Genomic DNA, 16,014 nt, shown 5'->3' with positions numbered 1-16,014 from the left:
CTCCCACCCATCTGTAATCCAGTCTCAGGAGATCCGATGTCCTCTTCTGGCCTCTATGGGCACCAGGCACACAGACGTGAGAGACGTTCTTTTTTTTTTTAAAGATTTATTTATTTATTTATTATGTACACAGAAGAGGGTGCCAGATCTCATTACAGATGGTTGTGAGCCACCATGTGGGTGCTGGGAATTGAACTCAGGACCTCTGGAAGAGCAGTCGGTGCTCTTAACCGCTGAGCCATCTCTTCAGCCCGTGAGAGACGTTCTTAATGCCCCTGTCTCAGGGGACTTCATTCGTGGTGGACTTGGGTCTGTGCTTTTGGGGACCTGGCCTGGATGGTGGCGGTCCCCACCCCTGGGGCTGGGCAGGGCCGGTATAAACACTTCTGAAGTTGACAAGGGGATGGAATCTGTCTTAGTAGTCATCACTGCAGTGGAACTGTGACAAAATGCCTGGCGGAAACACCTTGAGGGAAGAAGGGCTTCTTTGGCTCAGGGCTCCATCGCCGTGGGGGCGGCAGCAGGCTGTGTGTGGACTGCTCACAGCTCAGTGGACCACAGAGCCGAAATCAAAGCCTGAACCAGTTCCCCTGAAAGCCTGTCCCTGCTGACAGTCCCTCCCAGCGGGGATCCACCTCTCAGAGTTTCTAGAATCTTCTAAAGTAGCACTAACAGCCGAGGAACAAGCTTCCAGTATACAAGCCTGTGAGGACATTCCAGATGGAAGCCATGGCATCCCCACACTGGGGTTTGTGTGTGTCGAGGGCTTCAGGCTGCAGACTGCTCTCTCCCAAGGAGAACAATAGGAGGGCCTAGGGGCTGTCCTCCCAAGACCTCACACACCTCTAACCTCTGGGTAGCATCTTTTAGAATTGTCTGCATTCACCCAGCTAAACTAGCCCATGTCTGGTTCCCACCTGGGATCAAGCCCGTCTCCTGTACAGAAACCAGGCAAGCTCATTGTCCCTTCTGAAAATGCCAATCAACCCCCTAGTCCCTCCCCCCAGTGCAGCTTCTCTTTAATCCACACTACGAGGGTGAGGATGGGTCAGGGAGGGACCTCAGCCTGGCCCAGGCCTTCCTCTTGTCCATGGGTCTCAAGTTAACCTTTCCCCATTAGGGCCAAGCCTTCTCCCTGTCCAGGGTGTGGCTTTGGGATGGCTGGTACCTCCCTGAGCCCCACTTTCTAGTCTGAAACTGGGATGAGGAGAAAGGCATATTGGGTGACCCATAGAGTGTGTTACGGGGGTGTGAAGGCCCCTGGGAGTGTCCCGGCTAGTGCACGGTCTCTTCTCCCGAGGATCCATGAACTACAAGGGCCCATTAAGGGCAGTTGCCTGATCTTGAAGGCTCCAAAGAACCAGGCAGCAAGCGGTGAGGAAAGGCATTCGAGTCACCCAAGGGTGAGTGAGAAGCATCTGTAACCCCTCCTTAGAAGAAGCCCAGAAGGGACAGAGGCCATGCGGGACAGCCAGAGCCACCAGGGCTCTGTGGACTGAGCCTGTATAGACAGAACCAGCCAGCCACTTAGGCCCACTGTGAGCAGCTCCCCAGATTAAAGAGGACATGACATGAAAGCCACTCTCCCGGAGTCTGGCAGGCTGGGCAGCCCAGGCTGGCCTTTCATCTTTGGAGAAACGCCTCATTAGGGCTCAGAGACCCACTGAGGCTCCCGCCTTGTTCTAGCTGTCAGGCCCTGAAACACACGCCCTGGTTCTCCGAGACAGGCTAGATGTCGCTTACCTTCATGCGCCCTGTGAGCACTGGTGATGCTGGACTTGGTCCCTGGAGGCACCAGCCAGCCTGCCTCTGAAGGCCACTGCAGACCCAGGTATGTGCTACCACATCCACGGCCCCTCTGCTGTTCTGCAGATTCACAGAGCACGGAACCAAAGGCTCTGGTCCCCCGGCCCATCTCTCCACCCACCTCCACTTCCCTCCTAGACACTGCAGACTGGGGGAAGCAGCTTCCTCCTGGAAGCCATTGTGATGTGGGTGGGAATGACTCAGGACTGACCCCAGTGCTGAGCCGAGCCAGATGGCTACCATTCTCTTGGTCAGGTGACTAGTTTAAAGAAAAGCAATTCAAGTCAATATGATGCCATTAGTTCCATTCCCAGATGTTTCTAGAATAAGAGCAAGCACGCCATTGGCATCTCAGGGGTGCAGACCAAAGGTTGAAAAGTGAGAAGGTCAAAGCATCCAGTGAGGTAGGAAGATGGATTCAAGTCAGACCTGGAGAGCCTTGGATGCTGAAAAACGTTTGAACTTGACCAATGCGGATCATAGCTCCTGAGGTCTCCAGGCAAAATAAGGGTCAGATATGTTTCTGAGAAGGTGAAAGGGACCTGAGCGCTGCTGTGAGAAGGACTAGTCCTCACCACATGCCCCTCCATGCAGGCTGAGCCTATGGCTGCTTTGCCCAATCTGACAGAAGAGAAGTGATCCGTAATCAGGCCTGGCCTGTGGAGGGCCGAGCCGTCTTCCACTTCCTCCGACTTGGCTCTCAGCTGCCATACTGTGAGGAAGGCCAAGCAACCACAAGGAGGAAAATCAAAAAGCTGGCCCTGGAGACACAACCACTGTCTGCTGTGGTGCCCATGCCTCCAGCCAGCACCAAATCACAGCAACTATTTGAGTCAAAAGCTAAAGCGAAGCCGGGTGGTGCTGCATTGGGTGGTGGACACGGGCTCCTAGCACTTGCCACTCAGTTTGGAAACAATCTGTCTGGGAAGGAGAACTTGGCCTGGTTCACTCATGGGTGCTGAGCAGGGACCAGATCAGTGGCCCAGGGTATCTGGGCAGGTTGGACAGCTGTCCCTGAGTGTCATTTCCTGAGAAAATTCCCTGCAACCTCCTCCGCACTCTTGCCCATATCCAGCAGAGTGAGTTTCCCTGGCGATGGCACGGGCCAAGGCCAGCTGTCGGGCAGGGGCTGCCATCCGGGCAGCTTGTAGGACAGCTGCCCTCCCCGGAAAAAGCTGTCCCTGGAGACAGTAATTGGCCATGTCCTTTCCTTTTGAGTTCAGTACGACTCTTCAAATAGAATAACCGAGTTTGGCAATCTAATTCCCCCCACCCAGGTCACAATGCATGCTGGAGTTTGTGTATCACAGGGGACATGTCCCTAGGCACCAAGGGCCCATCAACTGGACTTCCTCTTAATTAATGCTTATGTCCATTTTTTTTCTGCCAGATTTATGTTAAAAAAAAAAAAAAAAAAAAACTAGACCCCAACAGGATGCTCCATCTTCTATGGCTCCTACTAACCCACGAAGGTGGCTTAGTTGGTTATGTTCGTTAGTTGATTGGTTGTTTTTTCTTAGGGTCTCATTAAGCAGCCCTGGCTGGACTCAAACATGCCATGTAAATCACACTGGCCTTAAATGCACAGAGCTCTGTCTACTTCCTCCTCTTGGAAAGTGTTGAAGGTGCTAGGCAATGGTGGCGCACGCCTTTAATCCCAGTACTCGGTAGGCAGGGACAGGTGGATCTCTGTGAGTTCGAGGCCAGGTGTACAGAGTGAGTTCCAGGACAGCCCCAGAGAAACCCTGTCTTGAAAAACAAACAAACAAACAAACAAACAAACAAACAAACAAACAAACAAACAGGCATCAAAGGTGTGTACCACCATGTCTGGGCCATCACACCTGGCTTGAAAGCTCAGGGTTTTTGTTTGTTTGTTTGTTTGTTTTTAATAAACTAATTTATTTATTTGCATGTATGGGTATTTTGTCTGCACTTACATCTGTGTACCACATGCATCTGGTCACAGAGGCCAGAAAAGAGCTTTGAATCCCCTGGAGCTGAAGTCACAGACAGTTGTGAGCTGCCATGTAGATGATGGGAATCGAACCTGGGTCCTCTGCAAAAGCAGCCAGTGTTCTTAACCTCTGTGCCGTCTCCCCAGCCCTGGAGTTCAGTTTTTGGACTCCCACCTTCCACTTGCTCTGGCACCTGGGGACAGGCAGAAATGTGGGGCATCCAGTTACATTTAGACTTCAGACCATTGGAACAAACTCTTGTGGATGATATGTCCTGAGTATTGCCTGGAGCGCATGCTCAAAAGAACTCTTTGTGGAGTGGCTGAGAGGGCTCAGCAGGGACAGGCACTTGCTGCCAAGTCTGGTGACCTGAGTTCAATTCCTGGGTGGAAGGAGAGAACCAACTCTTGAAAACTGTCCTCTGACCTTTACAGGAGTGTTTTGTGAACTTAAATAAGGGTAAGGAGATTTTTTAGGGGCTGGAGACAGGGCTGCTCCTCCGGAGGACCTGGATTCAATTCCCATTACCCACGTGGTGGCTCACAACTGTTCGTAATTCCAGTTCCAGGGGATCCCATGCCCTTTTTTGGCCTCCATGGACACTGCACACATGTGGTGCACAAACATACACTCGAGCACAACACCTTGCACATAAAAAGAAAATAAATAAATCTTTTTAAAAAATAAGACAAAAAAATTAAAATTGTCTATCTGAATTTCCAGTTTAGCTACACCTTTTTTGTTTGTATGTGCCTGACCAGGCCTGAGGCACGCAGGGATCAGCGAGGTGAGCAGTGTTACAGGAAAGACTCAGAGAAAGGGGGGCTTGGGGTGCCCAGGATGGGAGCAGTGGGGTGGGGAGGGAGGGTCAAGACACAGGTGCACCCTGTGGGAGAGGCTTGGGCGAGGCAGATTTCCCAAGCTGAGGGGAGGAGCGACCGGGGTAGACGTGGAGGGTGAAGGGCACCCACTAGAGTCTCAGATTGCCTTGGATTTGACACTGGAAACTCCATGTCCCATAACCCCCTCTACACTAGGACATTGACATGATTGCTTATGGAACAGGAAGGATTGTAGAGAGGACGAGGGTAAGAGCATGGAGCTGTGAGGGTGTGTCTGGGGCCTGGAGACGGTGTGAGCAGATGGGGGTCCCCTGAGGAGGACTGGATAGATGAGCATGGGGACTGCCTCAGTAGGGCTCTCTTGTCCCAGTCACACAAACCCACAGTGGCCCCTGTGACTCTAGTGAGAACGTCTGTTCACAAAGCTCAGCTTCGAGGAGGCTGGCAGATGCTGCTGCCCCCAGAGGAAGCTGCTCCTCGGCCCTCGAGGTTCTGGACATTCAGGGACGCGAAGAGACAAGGTGGAAAACCCAGAAACCATTGGGAGAAAACGAAGTAGGTGCCGAGAAGAAAAGCAGCCACTGGGAGGCTTCAGAAGCTGCCCTCAACACTGGCACCTTTGGGCGGCATGACAGAAGACATGGATGCTTGAGGAAATGGATGTCACACTCTGAATGAGGGCTGGTGACACGGGTTTTTGAAGTTCTTTGAAGTGGGTCCCTTAGACTGATACGGAAGCAAGACTGTGATGACTTTTTTGCACAGCTCAGGCAGAGGCAGAATGTCCCCCACAGCCAATTGGTCCTCCCGGGATTTCACATCCCGAAAGCCAGATGGTCCCCGTCTGGTCTGGACAATGCTCAGGGTCTGTCTGAGTCAGGGCCAGGAAACAGGTGCAGCTGGCCAGGGCTGGTTCTGAGTCACAGGCTCCCTCAGCCCTCACTGTGGGCAGTGGCCTGGTCAGCAGCAGCTCTTTCCTCCACGCTGAGCTGGGTGAGTCACCTCAGGGTACAGGTGGAATCTCAGCCTGCCAGGAGTGGGCCTGACCAGCTCAGCCCTCCCCATGTAGGGAGGCCAGTGGACAAAGTTACGGTGTGAGGTAACCATGCTGGGCGGGGTTTCACAAGAAAGTGGCGTTGCCCTGAAGCCTCACCTGAAGCAGGCCACAGTGCTTGCCAGGTCCTTTTGTGTCCCATGTTCCTCTCCTCTCAACCTCAGAGCCAGGGTGCCCATCCTGCACCTCACAGGCCACACGAAGGACATCACCACTTGCCCCCGCCATGGCTGGGTGCCCCTAGGCCTTTAAAATTTAAAAGTGGGCATGCCATCTTCCAGAAGCTTCTTAAGGACAGAATTCTCTAATGGGAGGCAAATACAATCAAGATACATTATATGCACATAGGAACATATCATGATGAAACCCATTATTATGCATAATTGATGTATGCTAATAGGGGCTGGGGAGAGGATGCAGTCAGTAAAGTGGGTGCCATGTGACCTGCATTCCATCCCCAACAGCTGTGTGAAAACCTGGGGATAAACGATGCACGCTTGTGATTCTGTTGCTGGGGAGGCAGTCGGCGAATCCTTGGGCCTCAGGGTCCAGTCAGCAGAGCTTCATTTGCAAGCTCCCAATCCCACTGAGGGTCCAAGTCTCAAGACAAAACAAAATGAAGCAATGGTGGACAGCTCCTGGGGAGCACCACAGGCCTCCACATGCACACTCACCTGTACACACACACACACACACACACACACACACACACACACACACACGCCATTAATAGTAAATTAAATAAAAATTAAATGAACACTCCAGAATTAAGATAGATAACAGCTTGGGACTGGAGAGATGTTCAGCAGTTAAGAGCACAGGCTGTACTCAGGTTTGATTCCCAGCATCCCTGTGGCTGCTCACAATCACATTCCAGGGGCTCTGACTTCACCTTCTGGCCTCTGTAGGTACTGCATGCACTTGGCACACATACACTCAGGCAAGAAACCTTATACACATACAAATATAAATAAAAATGTAAACACTTTAGAAAACACAGAGCTTGTTAACTGAACATCCTCAAATGTTCCCAAGCTTCCCTCCTCCTCGAATTGCATGCCAGCCCTCAGCCCTCCTGACCCCTGAGGAAAGTGCCCACTATTTATATGAAGGATGTTAATGAACTTTCACGTGTGTTTTGAAACCCTGTCACAGAGTTAGGCTGGACAACTGAGTACAGGGACTCACTCACAGGTTGACACACTTCTGCCTGTTGACATGTCACTTTATTTAAATCTTTCCCAAGGTGATGTTTTGTTTTAATGTTTTATTTATGTGGCTTGTGAGTGCCTGATGGGGACTCTACCACTGATCCACACTCCCAGCCGCTCACTGGAAGATTCTAAACATGTGGTCTACACCTGAACCACAACCCTAGCCCCATGTACTGTTTTTCCCCCCGAGAATTAAGTCTGGGGATTTTTTTCCCCCAGTGACCACAGCGTTACTGGGTCAGGTGGAAAGAATGGGGCCGGTAGAACCATGGGAAGAGAGTCGAGGTCACAGGCATCTTCAGGGTGAAGGTCAACCAGTGTTCGATCACCCGGCCATTCCCTTGGTTGCTTTTCCAGTCACACTGAGATCACAGTGGGGTGTGGGGTGCTTCTCAAGCTGGCGGCTCTTCCCAGACTCTCCTTTCACGAGTCCATTTCCCAGCACGACCAGAACGACGGCGGTGATTTGTCTTTCCATTTGTGTCTATGTGCTCCTTCATCCATCAGACTTCCGGTGGGTGTTTTGTGGGAGACGCTGATGCATCCACTGACAAACTCCAAATGACGTAGGCTTGAGTAGAAGGTGGACTTGGTTCTGAAAAATGCCTGCAGGTGGGCAGCACGGGACCCAGTTTCTGGTCCCCACAACCACAGCTCCCTCAGTCTGGCTGGCATCCATCACCTTGGGCTCCAGAATGGTTTCTTCCCTCCAGCCCTCACGCTCACGTTCCAGGCCGGAGAAGGAAGAAAAGGCAGACTGAAAAGAGGCGTACCCACGTGCTGCCCTCCACTTGGAATGTGCGGTGCCCTGGCTTTTAGCCAGACAGACCTGCCTGCCACTTAGATCTGGCTCCCTGAATTCACATGAATATTTAGGTCTGCACCGGACTGGAGTCCCCCTGGGGGCAGGCCCCTCTGTTGATGGTTTCAGGGCCACAGCTGCAGCGCCAGGGCACTGTTGACACATTCCCATGCGGGGCACTGTCCTTGAGCACCCAGCTCTCTTTGCTGTTCGGGTTTGGGTGCTTTTTCTTGGTGGCAGCGGCAAGCAGAGCTTCTGAGAAAGTCTGGACTTCCAGGAGGGAAAATGACGCTTTGTATTTCGTGTCCATTACTCTAATGGTGATCCATTTTGCTAGCCACATGCTGGGCCGCCTTGAAGATGACAAGTTGACAATGACTCCATTGGGTCATTGCTGAGTGAGGAGCCCATTAGAATATGGCCGTGGGTTCCAGCACAGCGTGTACCAGGAAGCGGGGGCCTCTTACCCTGCACCCTGTGCTCATCTGGAGGAGCAAGTCTGTCAGTGATGTGGGAAGCCACAGCCCTGTCCTGTTCCCCCCTCCCAGCGTCTCCCCCGAAGGTGCCAGCCACACTCTAAGAGCTGGACAGAAACCCTGTCACCCCACCAAAATGGGGACCAGTGACTGCAGGGGCCACCCCCAGTGGTGGAAGCACCCTGGAGGGAGTGCTGTTGAAGGGTGAGCTTTGAGTCTGGCCCAAGTTTTCCACACAGCTTCCTTCCTTCCTTCCTTCCTTCCTTCCTTCCTTCCTTCCTTCCTTCCTTCCTTCCTTCCTTCCTTCCTTTCCTCTGGTTTTTCAGACAGGGCCTAATTTATTCCAAGCTGGCCTTGAGCTCACTGTGTAGTGGAGAAGGACCTTCAACCACCTGCCTCTCAGCCCTCCCAGTGCTGAGGTTACAGGTGCATACCACTGCAGGGAGCTTAAATGAGTTTGTAACACTCAAGTGTTTGTTTAGGGCCACGTGGTTTCCCTGTGAGACACAATAGAGAGAGATGGTCAGTGGGTGGTCTTGGCTGCTCCTGTTTTTTGTTTTTGTTTTTGTTTTGAGATAGGATCTGACCACATGGCTCAGGCTGGCCTTGAACTTCTAGGCTTAAGACACCATCCTGTCTTAGCCCAGGCAGCTGAGTTGCAGGCTGTTGCTACTGTGCCTGGCTTCTGGTCTTTTAAGATGTTCTCATTGGTTTTGGGGCAGACACTCGCTTGGTCTGCTCCTCCTCTACCCTGGCTGCTTCTGATCAGGGGGACACACTGGGGCTCTGTCTTCTGTTCAGCTGGCCGAGATCTCAGCCAGAAGCCAACATGAGAGGCACCTCTCTCTCTCTCTCTCTCTCTCTCTCTCTCTCTCTCTCTCTCTCTCTCTCTCTCTCTCTCTCTTCTCTCTCTGTTGAGACTTCCACAGGGCCTGATGGCTAGGTGTTCAGACCCTCGCCTGCCTGAGGTCGCATTTCCCTGGAGACCTTGGGAGATGTGGGCAGAGGGGTGTTGTTCACCTATTGGTTTTGAACATTTGTGACAGGGGGTGAATGAAGACAAAAGTATCATTTTGTTAAAAGGAGAGCCAGCAAGATGGCTTAGTGGGCAAAGGCACTCAGTACAAGCCTGGAGACCCAGAACCATGTAAATATGACAGAACTAACTTTGCAAAGCTGTCCCTTGACGTCCACACGTGTGCCATGCCACACACGCCCAGGCATACTGATCCAGAATGTTCCACCACTTTACAGACTTGTCCATGGGAGTCAGTGGACGCCTTCAGGGGTGGCCCAAGTCTGCACAGCTTCCTTAGCGTGGCGACACCTGGAATGCAGAATTGACAAACACCATTTGCCCCATAGTCCACTCAGTACAGGGTCCCTGTGGGGTTATAGGGAGAGGGGAATTCTTCTGTCCAGGATCAGGCCAGGGTGCACCAGGACAGGCCTCACATCTGGGCTATCCCGAGTGACCCTATTTCATGTGAACACTCTGCTGGTTGCTCCAGCAAAGGATCCGTGTTAAGCAGACAGCGGAACTCTTCTCTTGAGCTTACAGGCGTCTCAGGAACTGGCTGACAATGCCGGTGGGGTCCACTTCTGAGCCAGGTGACCTCAAGGGCAGTGCCATTCATCATGGGGCTGTATCTGCTTGGAATATCTTACACTTTGGGAGTCGGGAGTTGCTACCCCTGTGGCTGTTCTGAGATGTGATTGCAGGGTGTGTGGCCAGGCCCGTGTGCTTCTCAGCACAGGTGGCTAAACTCCCGCGGTGAGGGCAGCTCTGCTCCCCTGCCTGCCTTTTGGTCCTGGGCTCTGCAGGACTCCACTGCAGCTCCCACAGAGCCCACTCACAGGGTGCTCAGGACAGGGGGCTCCAAGAAGCGTGCTGGGGTGCAGGAGGAAGAGTGCGCAGCGGCCAGCCACCCTCCGCTCTGCCCTCACCCCTGAATGGTTGCCCCCTCCCGCTTCAGCAAAACAGGAGTGGAGGTCGCTGGGCCCAGGGTGGTGAAGCTGCGGTCACATCCAGGTGGGGAGCAGGACCTGGGAACTTGGTTTCTCAGGAGGTGCCCCGACTGTGACTGGCCTCGCTTGGGCTGTGTGTGGTCCTTCCAGTCCCAGCCCTGCGAGGGAGAGGAAGACTCCTCGCCCGCTTGCCTCAGGATGGGGGTGTAAGAGTCACTCTTGTTTGAGCACCGGGGTGAAACAGTGGGGAGGGGCTCTTTGATGCAGGGATGGCCCGGGTGACGGTCTGGGTTGGGGGTGGTCCTCTCCTGCTCCCCGGGAGCGGATTCCGGTCACTGCGGCCCTTGGGACTCGCGGGAGGCGGCGCTGAGCGGGTGACGCGGCAGCTCCCGCGGGGCATAAATAGCGGTGGCAGCGCCGCTCCTGCTGCGGACACGTCGAGGGATCCTCGCGCGCTTCCTCACGCTGCTGCGCTGCGCCATGCGGTGAGCGACCCGCCCATCCGCCACGCCACGCCCGGACCGAGACACCCCGGATCTGCACCGACCAGCCACGCCCGGTTCCCACCGCTGCTCAAGGTACCCGCGCCCCACTGAGGTGCGCCAGACCCGAGTCCTCGGGTGGCTGGCCGCCCCGTCCCTGCCCCTGCCCCTCTCACAGCTCTGTCCCTGTCTCCCCGCTTCTCCTCCCACCCCGACGACATTCCTGTCCGCAGTCCGAGTGGCCCCCAGACATGTGCGTGAGCAGGGGTGCTCAGATGGTGTCAACTCGTCCACTTCTCTTCCAGATGGCCAGACGCAGCGTCCTCCTGCTAGCTTGGCTCCTGCTGGCTGTGACCCTGTCAGCCACTCTGGGGCTTGGGATGCCAGTAAGTGCTGAGGACGACCACCACCACTAAGGGGGTCAGACGTGAGGATCAGCCAGGAGCAAAGGATGGTTCCCTCTCCGCACAGCAGGGGTGGGGGATGGCGTTTCCCTGCAGCTGCTGGAGGGTGGGGGAGGGTCCCAGGAGAAGGGGTGAGGACCAGCTGGACACTGACAGGCTCAAAATGGCTCCATTCTTAGCCAGGTGTAGGGGCCCAGGCTTGTAATCCCAGCACTCAGGAGGGAGGTACAGAGGCAGGAGAATCAAAAGTTCAAGGCCGGCCTCCCCCTACATAGCGAATTTTAGGCCAACCTGGGCTACACACGGTGCTGTCTCAACAAAACAGCAAGGAAGGGGCTCCCATTTGTTGGCCAGCCTCCCCTGGAGATTGGGAGTGCTGTGGCACAGCCCTCAGCCCTGAGGCTGCTGGGGAGTAAGTCTGTCACCCGATACTAGGTGTTATCAGCTGAGCCCTGCTCTGGTTTGAACATTAGTGGACCCCAAATTAGTGCACGCAACAGGTGTTCAGGTCAAATGCTGTCACTCTGGGCAGCCTGGATGCCCAGGCACAATATGCTCTGCTCCTCAGCCCAGGGACCTAGCCTGTCTGACCTGTGTCATTCTGTTTTAGGCAAAGGAGAAGAGAGGCTGGACCCTGAACAGCGCTGGCTACCTTCTGGGCCCACGTGAGTGATGTAGGGCTGGGTTGCAGTAGGGCTGGGGTGCAGAGGCTGCGTGTGGGTCCTGATGTGACTATGGGAGCCAGGCACTGTTCTCATAGCCAGTTCACTCTCACATGAAAAGCAGGGGGCATTCTCATGTGGCTGTGGGAACTGTGGGTTTCCATTAGCCTAACCCGCTGGGACTTAAAACACCTGCTCTGTCGGGGAGGGAGGGAGGGGCTCTCCCATTTCCAGAAAGGCCTTACCCCTCCAGGCCTCCACTCTTACTCACAGCAGATGAGCTCATCCCCGGGGTCTCCTGATATCATCCCCACCAGCCTCCTGGGAAGCCCAGTGCCTAGCCTCCTTGCTTCATCTGGGCAGAGCCTCTGAGCCTGCTCTGCCTTGAACCTCCTTTCCCTTCCACTTCTGAAAGCCGCCCTGCCCCACTCAGCGCTCCACAGCCCCTGGGCAAACCAGGGACAGCCCGTCACTGCTCTGCACGTTTAACCCCAGCCCCTGTTCCTTCTAAAAGTGTCTTCTGCTGCCTTGCCCCTCCATGGGGCTTTGTTCAGATTTTCTGGGCGAGTCTTGCAGGTCTCTTTGGAGTTCTGACTGGGCCTCTCCCTGAATCCCTGGGTCTCACTAACACCCTCTTCCACTTCCTGGCATCCTGAAGCTTCCCTCTGAGCTCCAGTAGGGCACTCTGACAAACTAAAGTAGCCAGATAGCCCACCTGGAGACCCACCTGAGCTGGTTTCTTTCTTGCTCAAACCTGTTCCTGTCACCCCCGCACCTTACAGTAACGCTAGTCTTGTCCCTTCCACACAGGTCCCACTCTGTCACTAGTACTTTCTCTGCATTCATGGCTGGGGAGGGTTAGAATCTGAGGACTTTGCACAGAGTGGGGTGGGGCAGATCACCCCAGTTGTGTTGATGACACATCACATCTCAATGCATCACCCTGTGAGGGACGGAGACTGACGATTGGCCTTCTCTGAGTTCATGTTTCTGTGTGGTGCGAATGCTTTGTTACCTGTGACCACCAGAGACAGGGATTTTGATTGGGGCTGCAGAATCACCAGGGGGCAGACAGTTCTGCCGTGACAAGCAGCCATAGACAGGAAGGGCTTGCAGACAGGTGTCTTGTGTCTGTCCCCCCTCCCCCGACGGCCGCCTGGGGCCCATGGTCTGTGTCCTGGATGTCTGTGACTTGCATTCATGCCTTCAGAGGGGAATTATTCCAAAGGAGGGGACTGGGATGGAAGACCCTGGCTCCCTCCTGAGTGCTGCCTGGTTAGTTGCTTGGCTGTTGTGGCTTTCAAACTTCCATTCACAGCTGGGTCTGAGATGCCTGTCCATCTTAAATACCCAGTCACTGTTCCCTGACACATGGGGAGACGAAGTATCCCCCATCTACCCGCTATCCTCAGTCCACCAGACTGGAAGGGACAGTGGAGCGAGGCTGGTACTTCTCAGCCTGAGTCTGCCTGAGGCCAAGTGTTCACAGTGCAGATTTGTGCTCATCCTTTGAGAAACAAGGCACAGGGTTGACCAAACCTGCCTGGGCCCTGTGCAGGGTCCACGTAGTCACCAGATTCCTGGGAAGCTCTCCTAGCTCAGGTCTGTGGAGTGGCCTGCAGACTGGTACCCAGGGTCCTTGCAGGTATGAGTCTGAAACTGACCCTTGTAGCTTTAGAATATTGAAAATGTTATCAGGAAAACTTTGGAGTTAAGAGTAGAAAACTTGTTCCCACTGCCAAGTTCATGTAGCCATCCAGGTGGGTCGGCAGGTGCACTGTGGACGAGCCAGGTGTCAGATACTTTTGATGTCACTGAGGTGTGGCAAATTTTGACGGCCAGAGCTGCTGGGACGTCAGTGCTTCAGGCAGGAGCTCCGAGATGAGGCGACTTACTCCACGAACTTAGCTCTGAACGCTGGCTTTTTTGTCAAGCTTGGCAAGTGGGTTAAGTGGCCAGAAGCCCTGAGCCCCACCCACATCACCAATTTTGTCTCCTAAGTTGCCCCCTCCAGCCTCTGCCATTTCTCAACACTCATCGGCTGTTGTTCCTTTCCTGGATTCTGACCTTATCTCTTAGGGATCTCTCTGCCACAGCCACAGTCAGCTCTCTGCACCCCCACTCCTCACCCCCACCTTACCTGGCTCTAATCTTCCTGCATGGGAGTGGTCCTTGGCATGTTTTAGACATCTCCAGTGTCCCTAGTCTCCAGGGATGCAGAGACCCAGATTCTGTTATCTTTGTGGGAGGTACTGTCCTGGGCCAGCTTCTCTGGTATTCCCAGCTGCACCTGGCACCTATTTCTGTTTGAGACCCCTGCCTCCGTACCCACCCCTCCTTGCCATCAGCCTCCCTTTTCCCACTGGAGTCCCAGTTCCCTGTGATCACCACCCTCACCCAGGGACCCTGGAGACAATGCTTCCCTCTTCTGGGGTTTCCACGTTGGCTTTATGCTGGTGGTCCAGCTGTGTGTGGTCCTCCCCTTGGGGTGGAAATGGGATAAGCCACACTGACAGCAGACTCTCCCTCTCTGGTCTGCAAACAGATGCCATTGACAACCACAGATCATTTAGCGACAAGCATGGCCTCACAGGCAAGCGGGAGCTACAACTGGAAGCAGAGGAAGGGAGACCAGGTAAGGCCCGAGTCCCTGGATGTACATCCCATCATTCCCGGGACTCCCAGGTGCATGTGGGGGATGGTGGCCACACCTGCCTGAGACTGTCCTGGCCAGGCAGGACCTGAAAGCCTACGGCCTCACACACCTCTCAAGTGCCAGGATGGGGAACAAAGTCATGGAGCAGTTACAACAAGGGTGCTGGCTATGAGGCCCCGGAAGAGCTGGCCCAGGGCTCCTCCACTTCTCTAGAGGCCCTGGATGGCCTAGGATGCCCCCAGGCTCTCAGCCAGCTGCTCTGGCCTCTGATGGGTGATAGAAGGGTGATGAGAAAACAGGCCATGAACACTGTTCTTTTCCAATGTCTAGGAAGCGTTGATGGGCCCCTGCCTGAGAGCAACATCGTGCACACCATAATGGAGTTCCTGAGTTTCCTGCACCTTAAAGGTATGGGAGTATTTTCCACCTAAAATGGCACCTTGGGCTGCAGGGCATCCCCAGCAATGGCAGGAAAATGGGTTTCATGGAATGCCACAGGGAGACATCCATCACCCTACTCTGCCCTATGTTAGGCCTGAGGCACAGCACACTCAAACGTCCTGTGCTGGGGCTGACAATGTCAACAGGCTGATGTCACTACTAAGAAGCGAGAGGAGCTTTGGGCGCCCCATGGTGTGCCTCAAGCCAGGTTCTGAGAGGCCACGAGAAGTCATATTCTGTTAGCACAGGACCTGGCAGGTTGACTCTGGGAGCTGTTTCCTCACTCAGCTTCCTGCCACGCCACTGCCCTTCCAAGAGGCGCTGAAGGGCAGGGGATTAAAACCTTTAGGGGTACAGTGGTGGGGCAGGATTGACACCTAGAGACACAGCCCAGTACTTGGGAGCATTTGCTGCTCTTCCAGAGGACCCCAGTTCAGTTCCAAGAACCTAGGTCAGGTGGCTCACAACCACTCGTAACCCAGGTTCAGAAGATCTGAAAACACACACACAGGCTTTAAAAAAGCAAAACCAACCATCCGGGCAGCTGATAGTGTTAGCGCCTAGGCCCCAGGTCCCCAGGCCTCTGGGGAGCTTCTAGGGCTTTCTGCAGATCTCTGCGTGACTGCTGCAGAGGTTTTGATCTTGTGGCACAGTATTCTTCGACACTAGCTTCACAACTCTGATGGCCTACCCTCTTTGAAGAGTGGACAGTCCTTCAGGTTAGACACACGGATGCTGTCTCCAATTCAGGGTCCCCACAGTGAGAACTCGGCCCTCTCCATGGGTGCTGCCATGTGATTTTCTCTGAAGCTAACTACCCGACTGCTATTCTTCCTTATTCAGAGGCCGGGGCCCTCGACAGCCTGCCTGGCCTCCCTTTGGCCACCTCCTCAGAAGACCTAGAGCAGTCCTGAGACCATGCCCACAGGGCACCTGTGTCCTGTGCTGTAACTGAAAGCCACTCCAGGAAGAATCTTCTGCCAGCTCCTCAAGCAAACCCTCTGTTCTCCGCTTTGATCCTGTGTTGTTATAATTCAGATGTTTTGATTGGAGTAAATACATTGTGTGACACAATAAAGACTAGCAAGTACCTGGGACTGTCTGATTCTTCTGGGCTGCAGTCCGTCACCTCCAGTGTGGTTATTTATTTATCCTGTGTATTTGTGTGCACGTTCTCACGTGCACCTTGGGGACTGAACTCAGGTCAACAGGCTTGGCAGTAGGCGCCTTTACCTGCTGCTGAACCATC

The 16,014-nt window shown here is 54.2% G+C and overlaps 1 protein-coding gene across 1 annotated transcript; it reads left to right on the top strand.

Annotated features, from left to right (window-relative positions):
• Positions 1-10,508: 10,508 nt before the first annotated feature.
• Gal (galanin and GMAP prepropeptide) lies at positions 10,509-15,856 on the top strand. The gene is made up of 6 exons (XM_006980495.4): positions 10,509-10,698; positions 10,908-10,988; positions 11,617-11,671; positions 14,214-14,303; positions 14,655-14,732; positions 15,609-15,856. The coding sequence occupies exons 2-6, from the start codon at positions 10,908-10,910 to the stop codon at positions 15,677-15,679; spliced, it is 375 nt and encodes a 124-aa protein (XP_006980557.1). The 5' UTR covers positions 10,509-10,698; the 3' UTR covers positions 15,680-15,856.
• The last annotated feature ends 158 nt before the right edge of the window (positions 15,857-16,014 follow it).

The sequence above is a fragment of the Peromyscus maniculatus genome, chromosome 1 (assembly GCF_049852395.1).
Source record: "Peromyscus maniculatus bairdii isolate BWxNUB_F1_BW_parent chromosome 1, HU_Pman_BW_mat_3.1, whole genome shotgun sequence".
Taxonomy (NCBI): Eukaryota; Metazoa; Chordata; class Mammalia; order Rodentia; family Cricetidae; genus Peromyscus; species Peromyscus maniculatus.
This window is presented reverse-complemented; position numbering and strand designations above follow the sequence as displayed.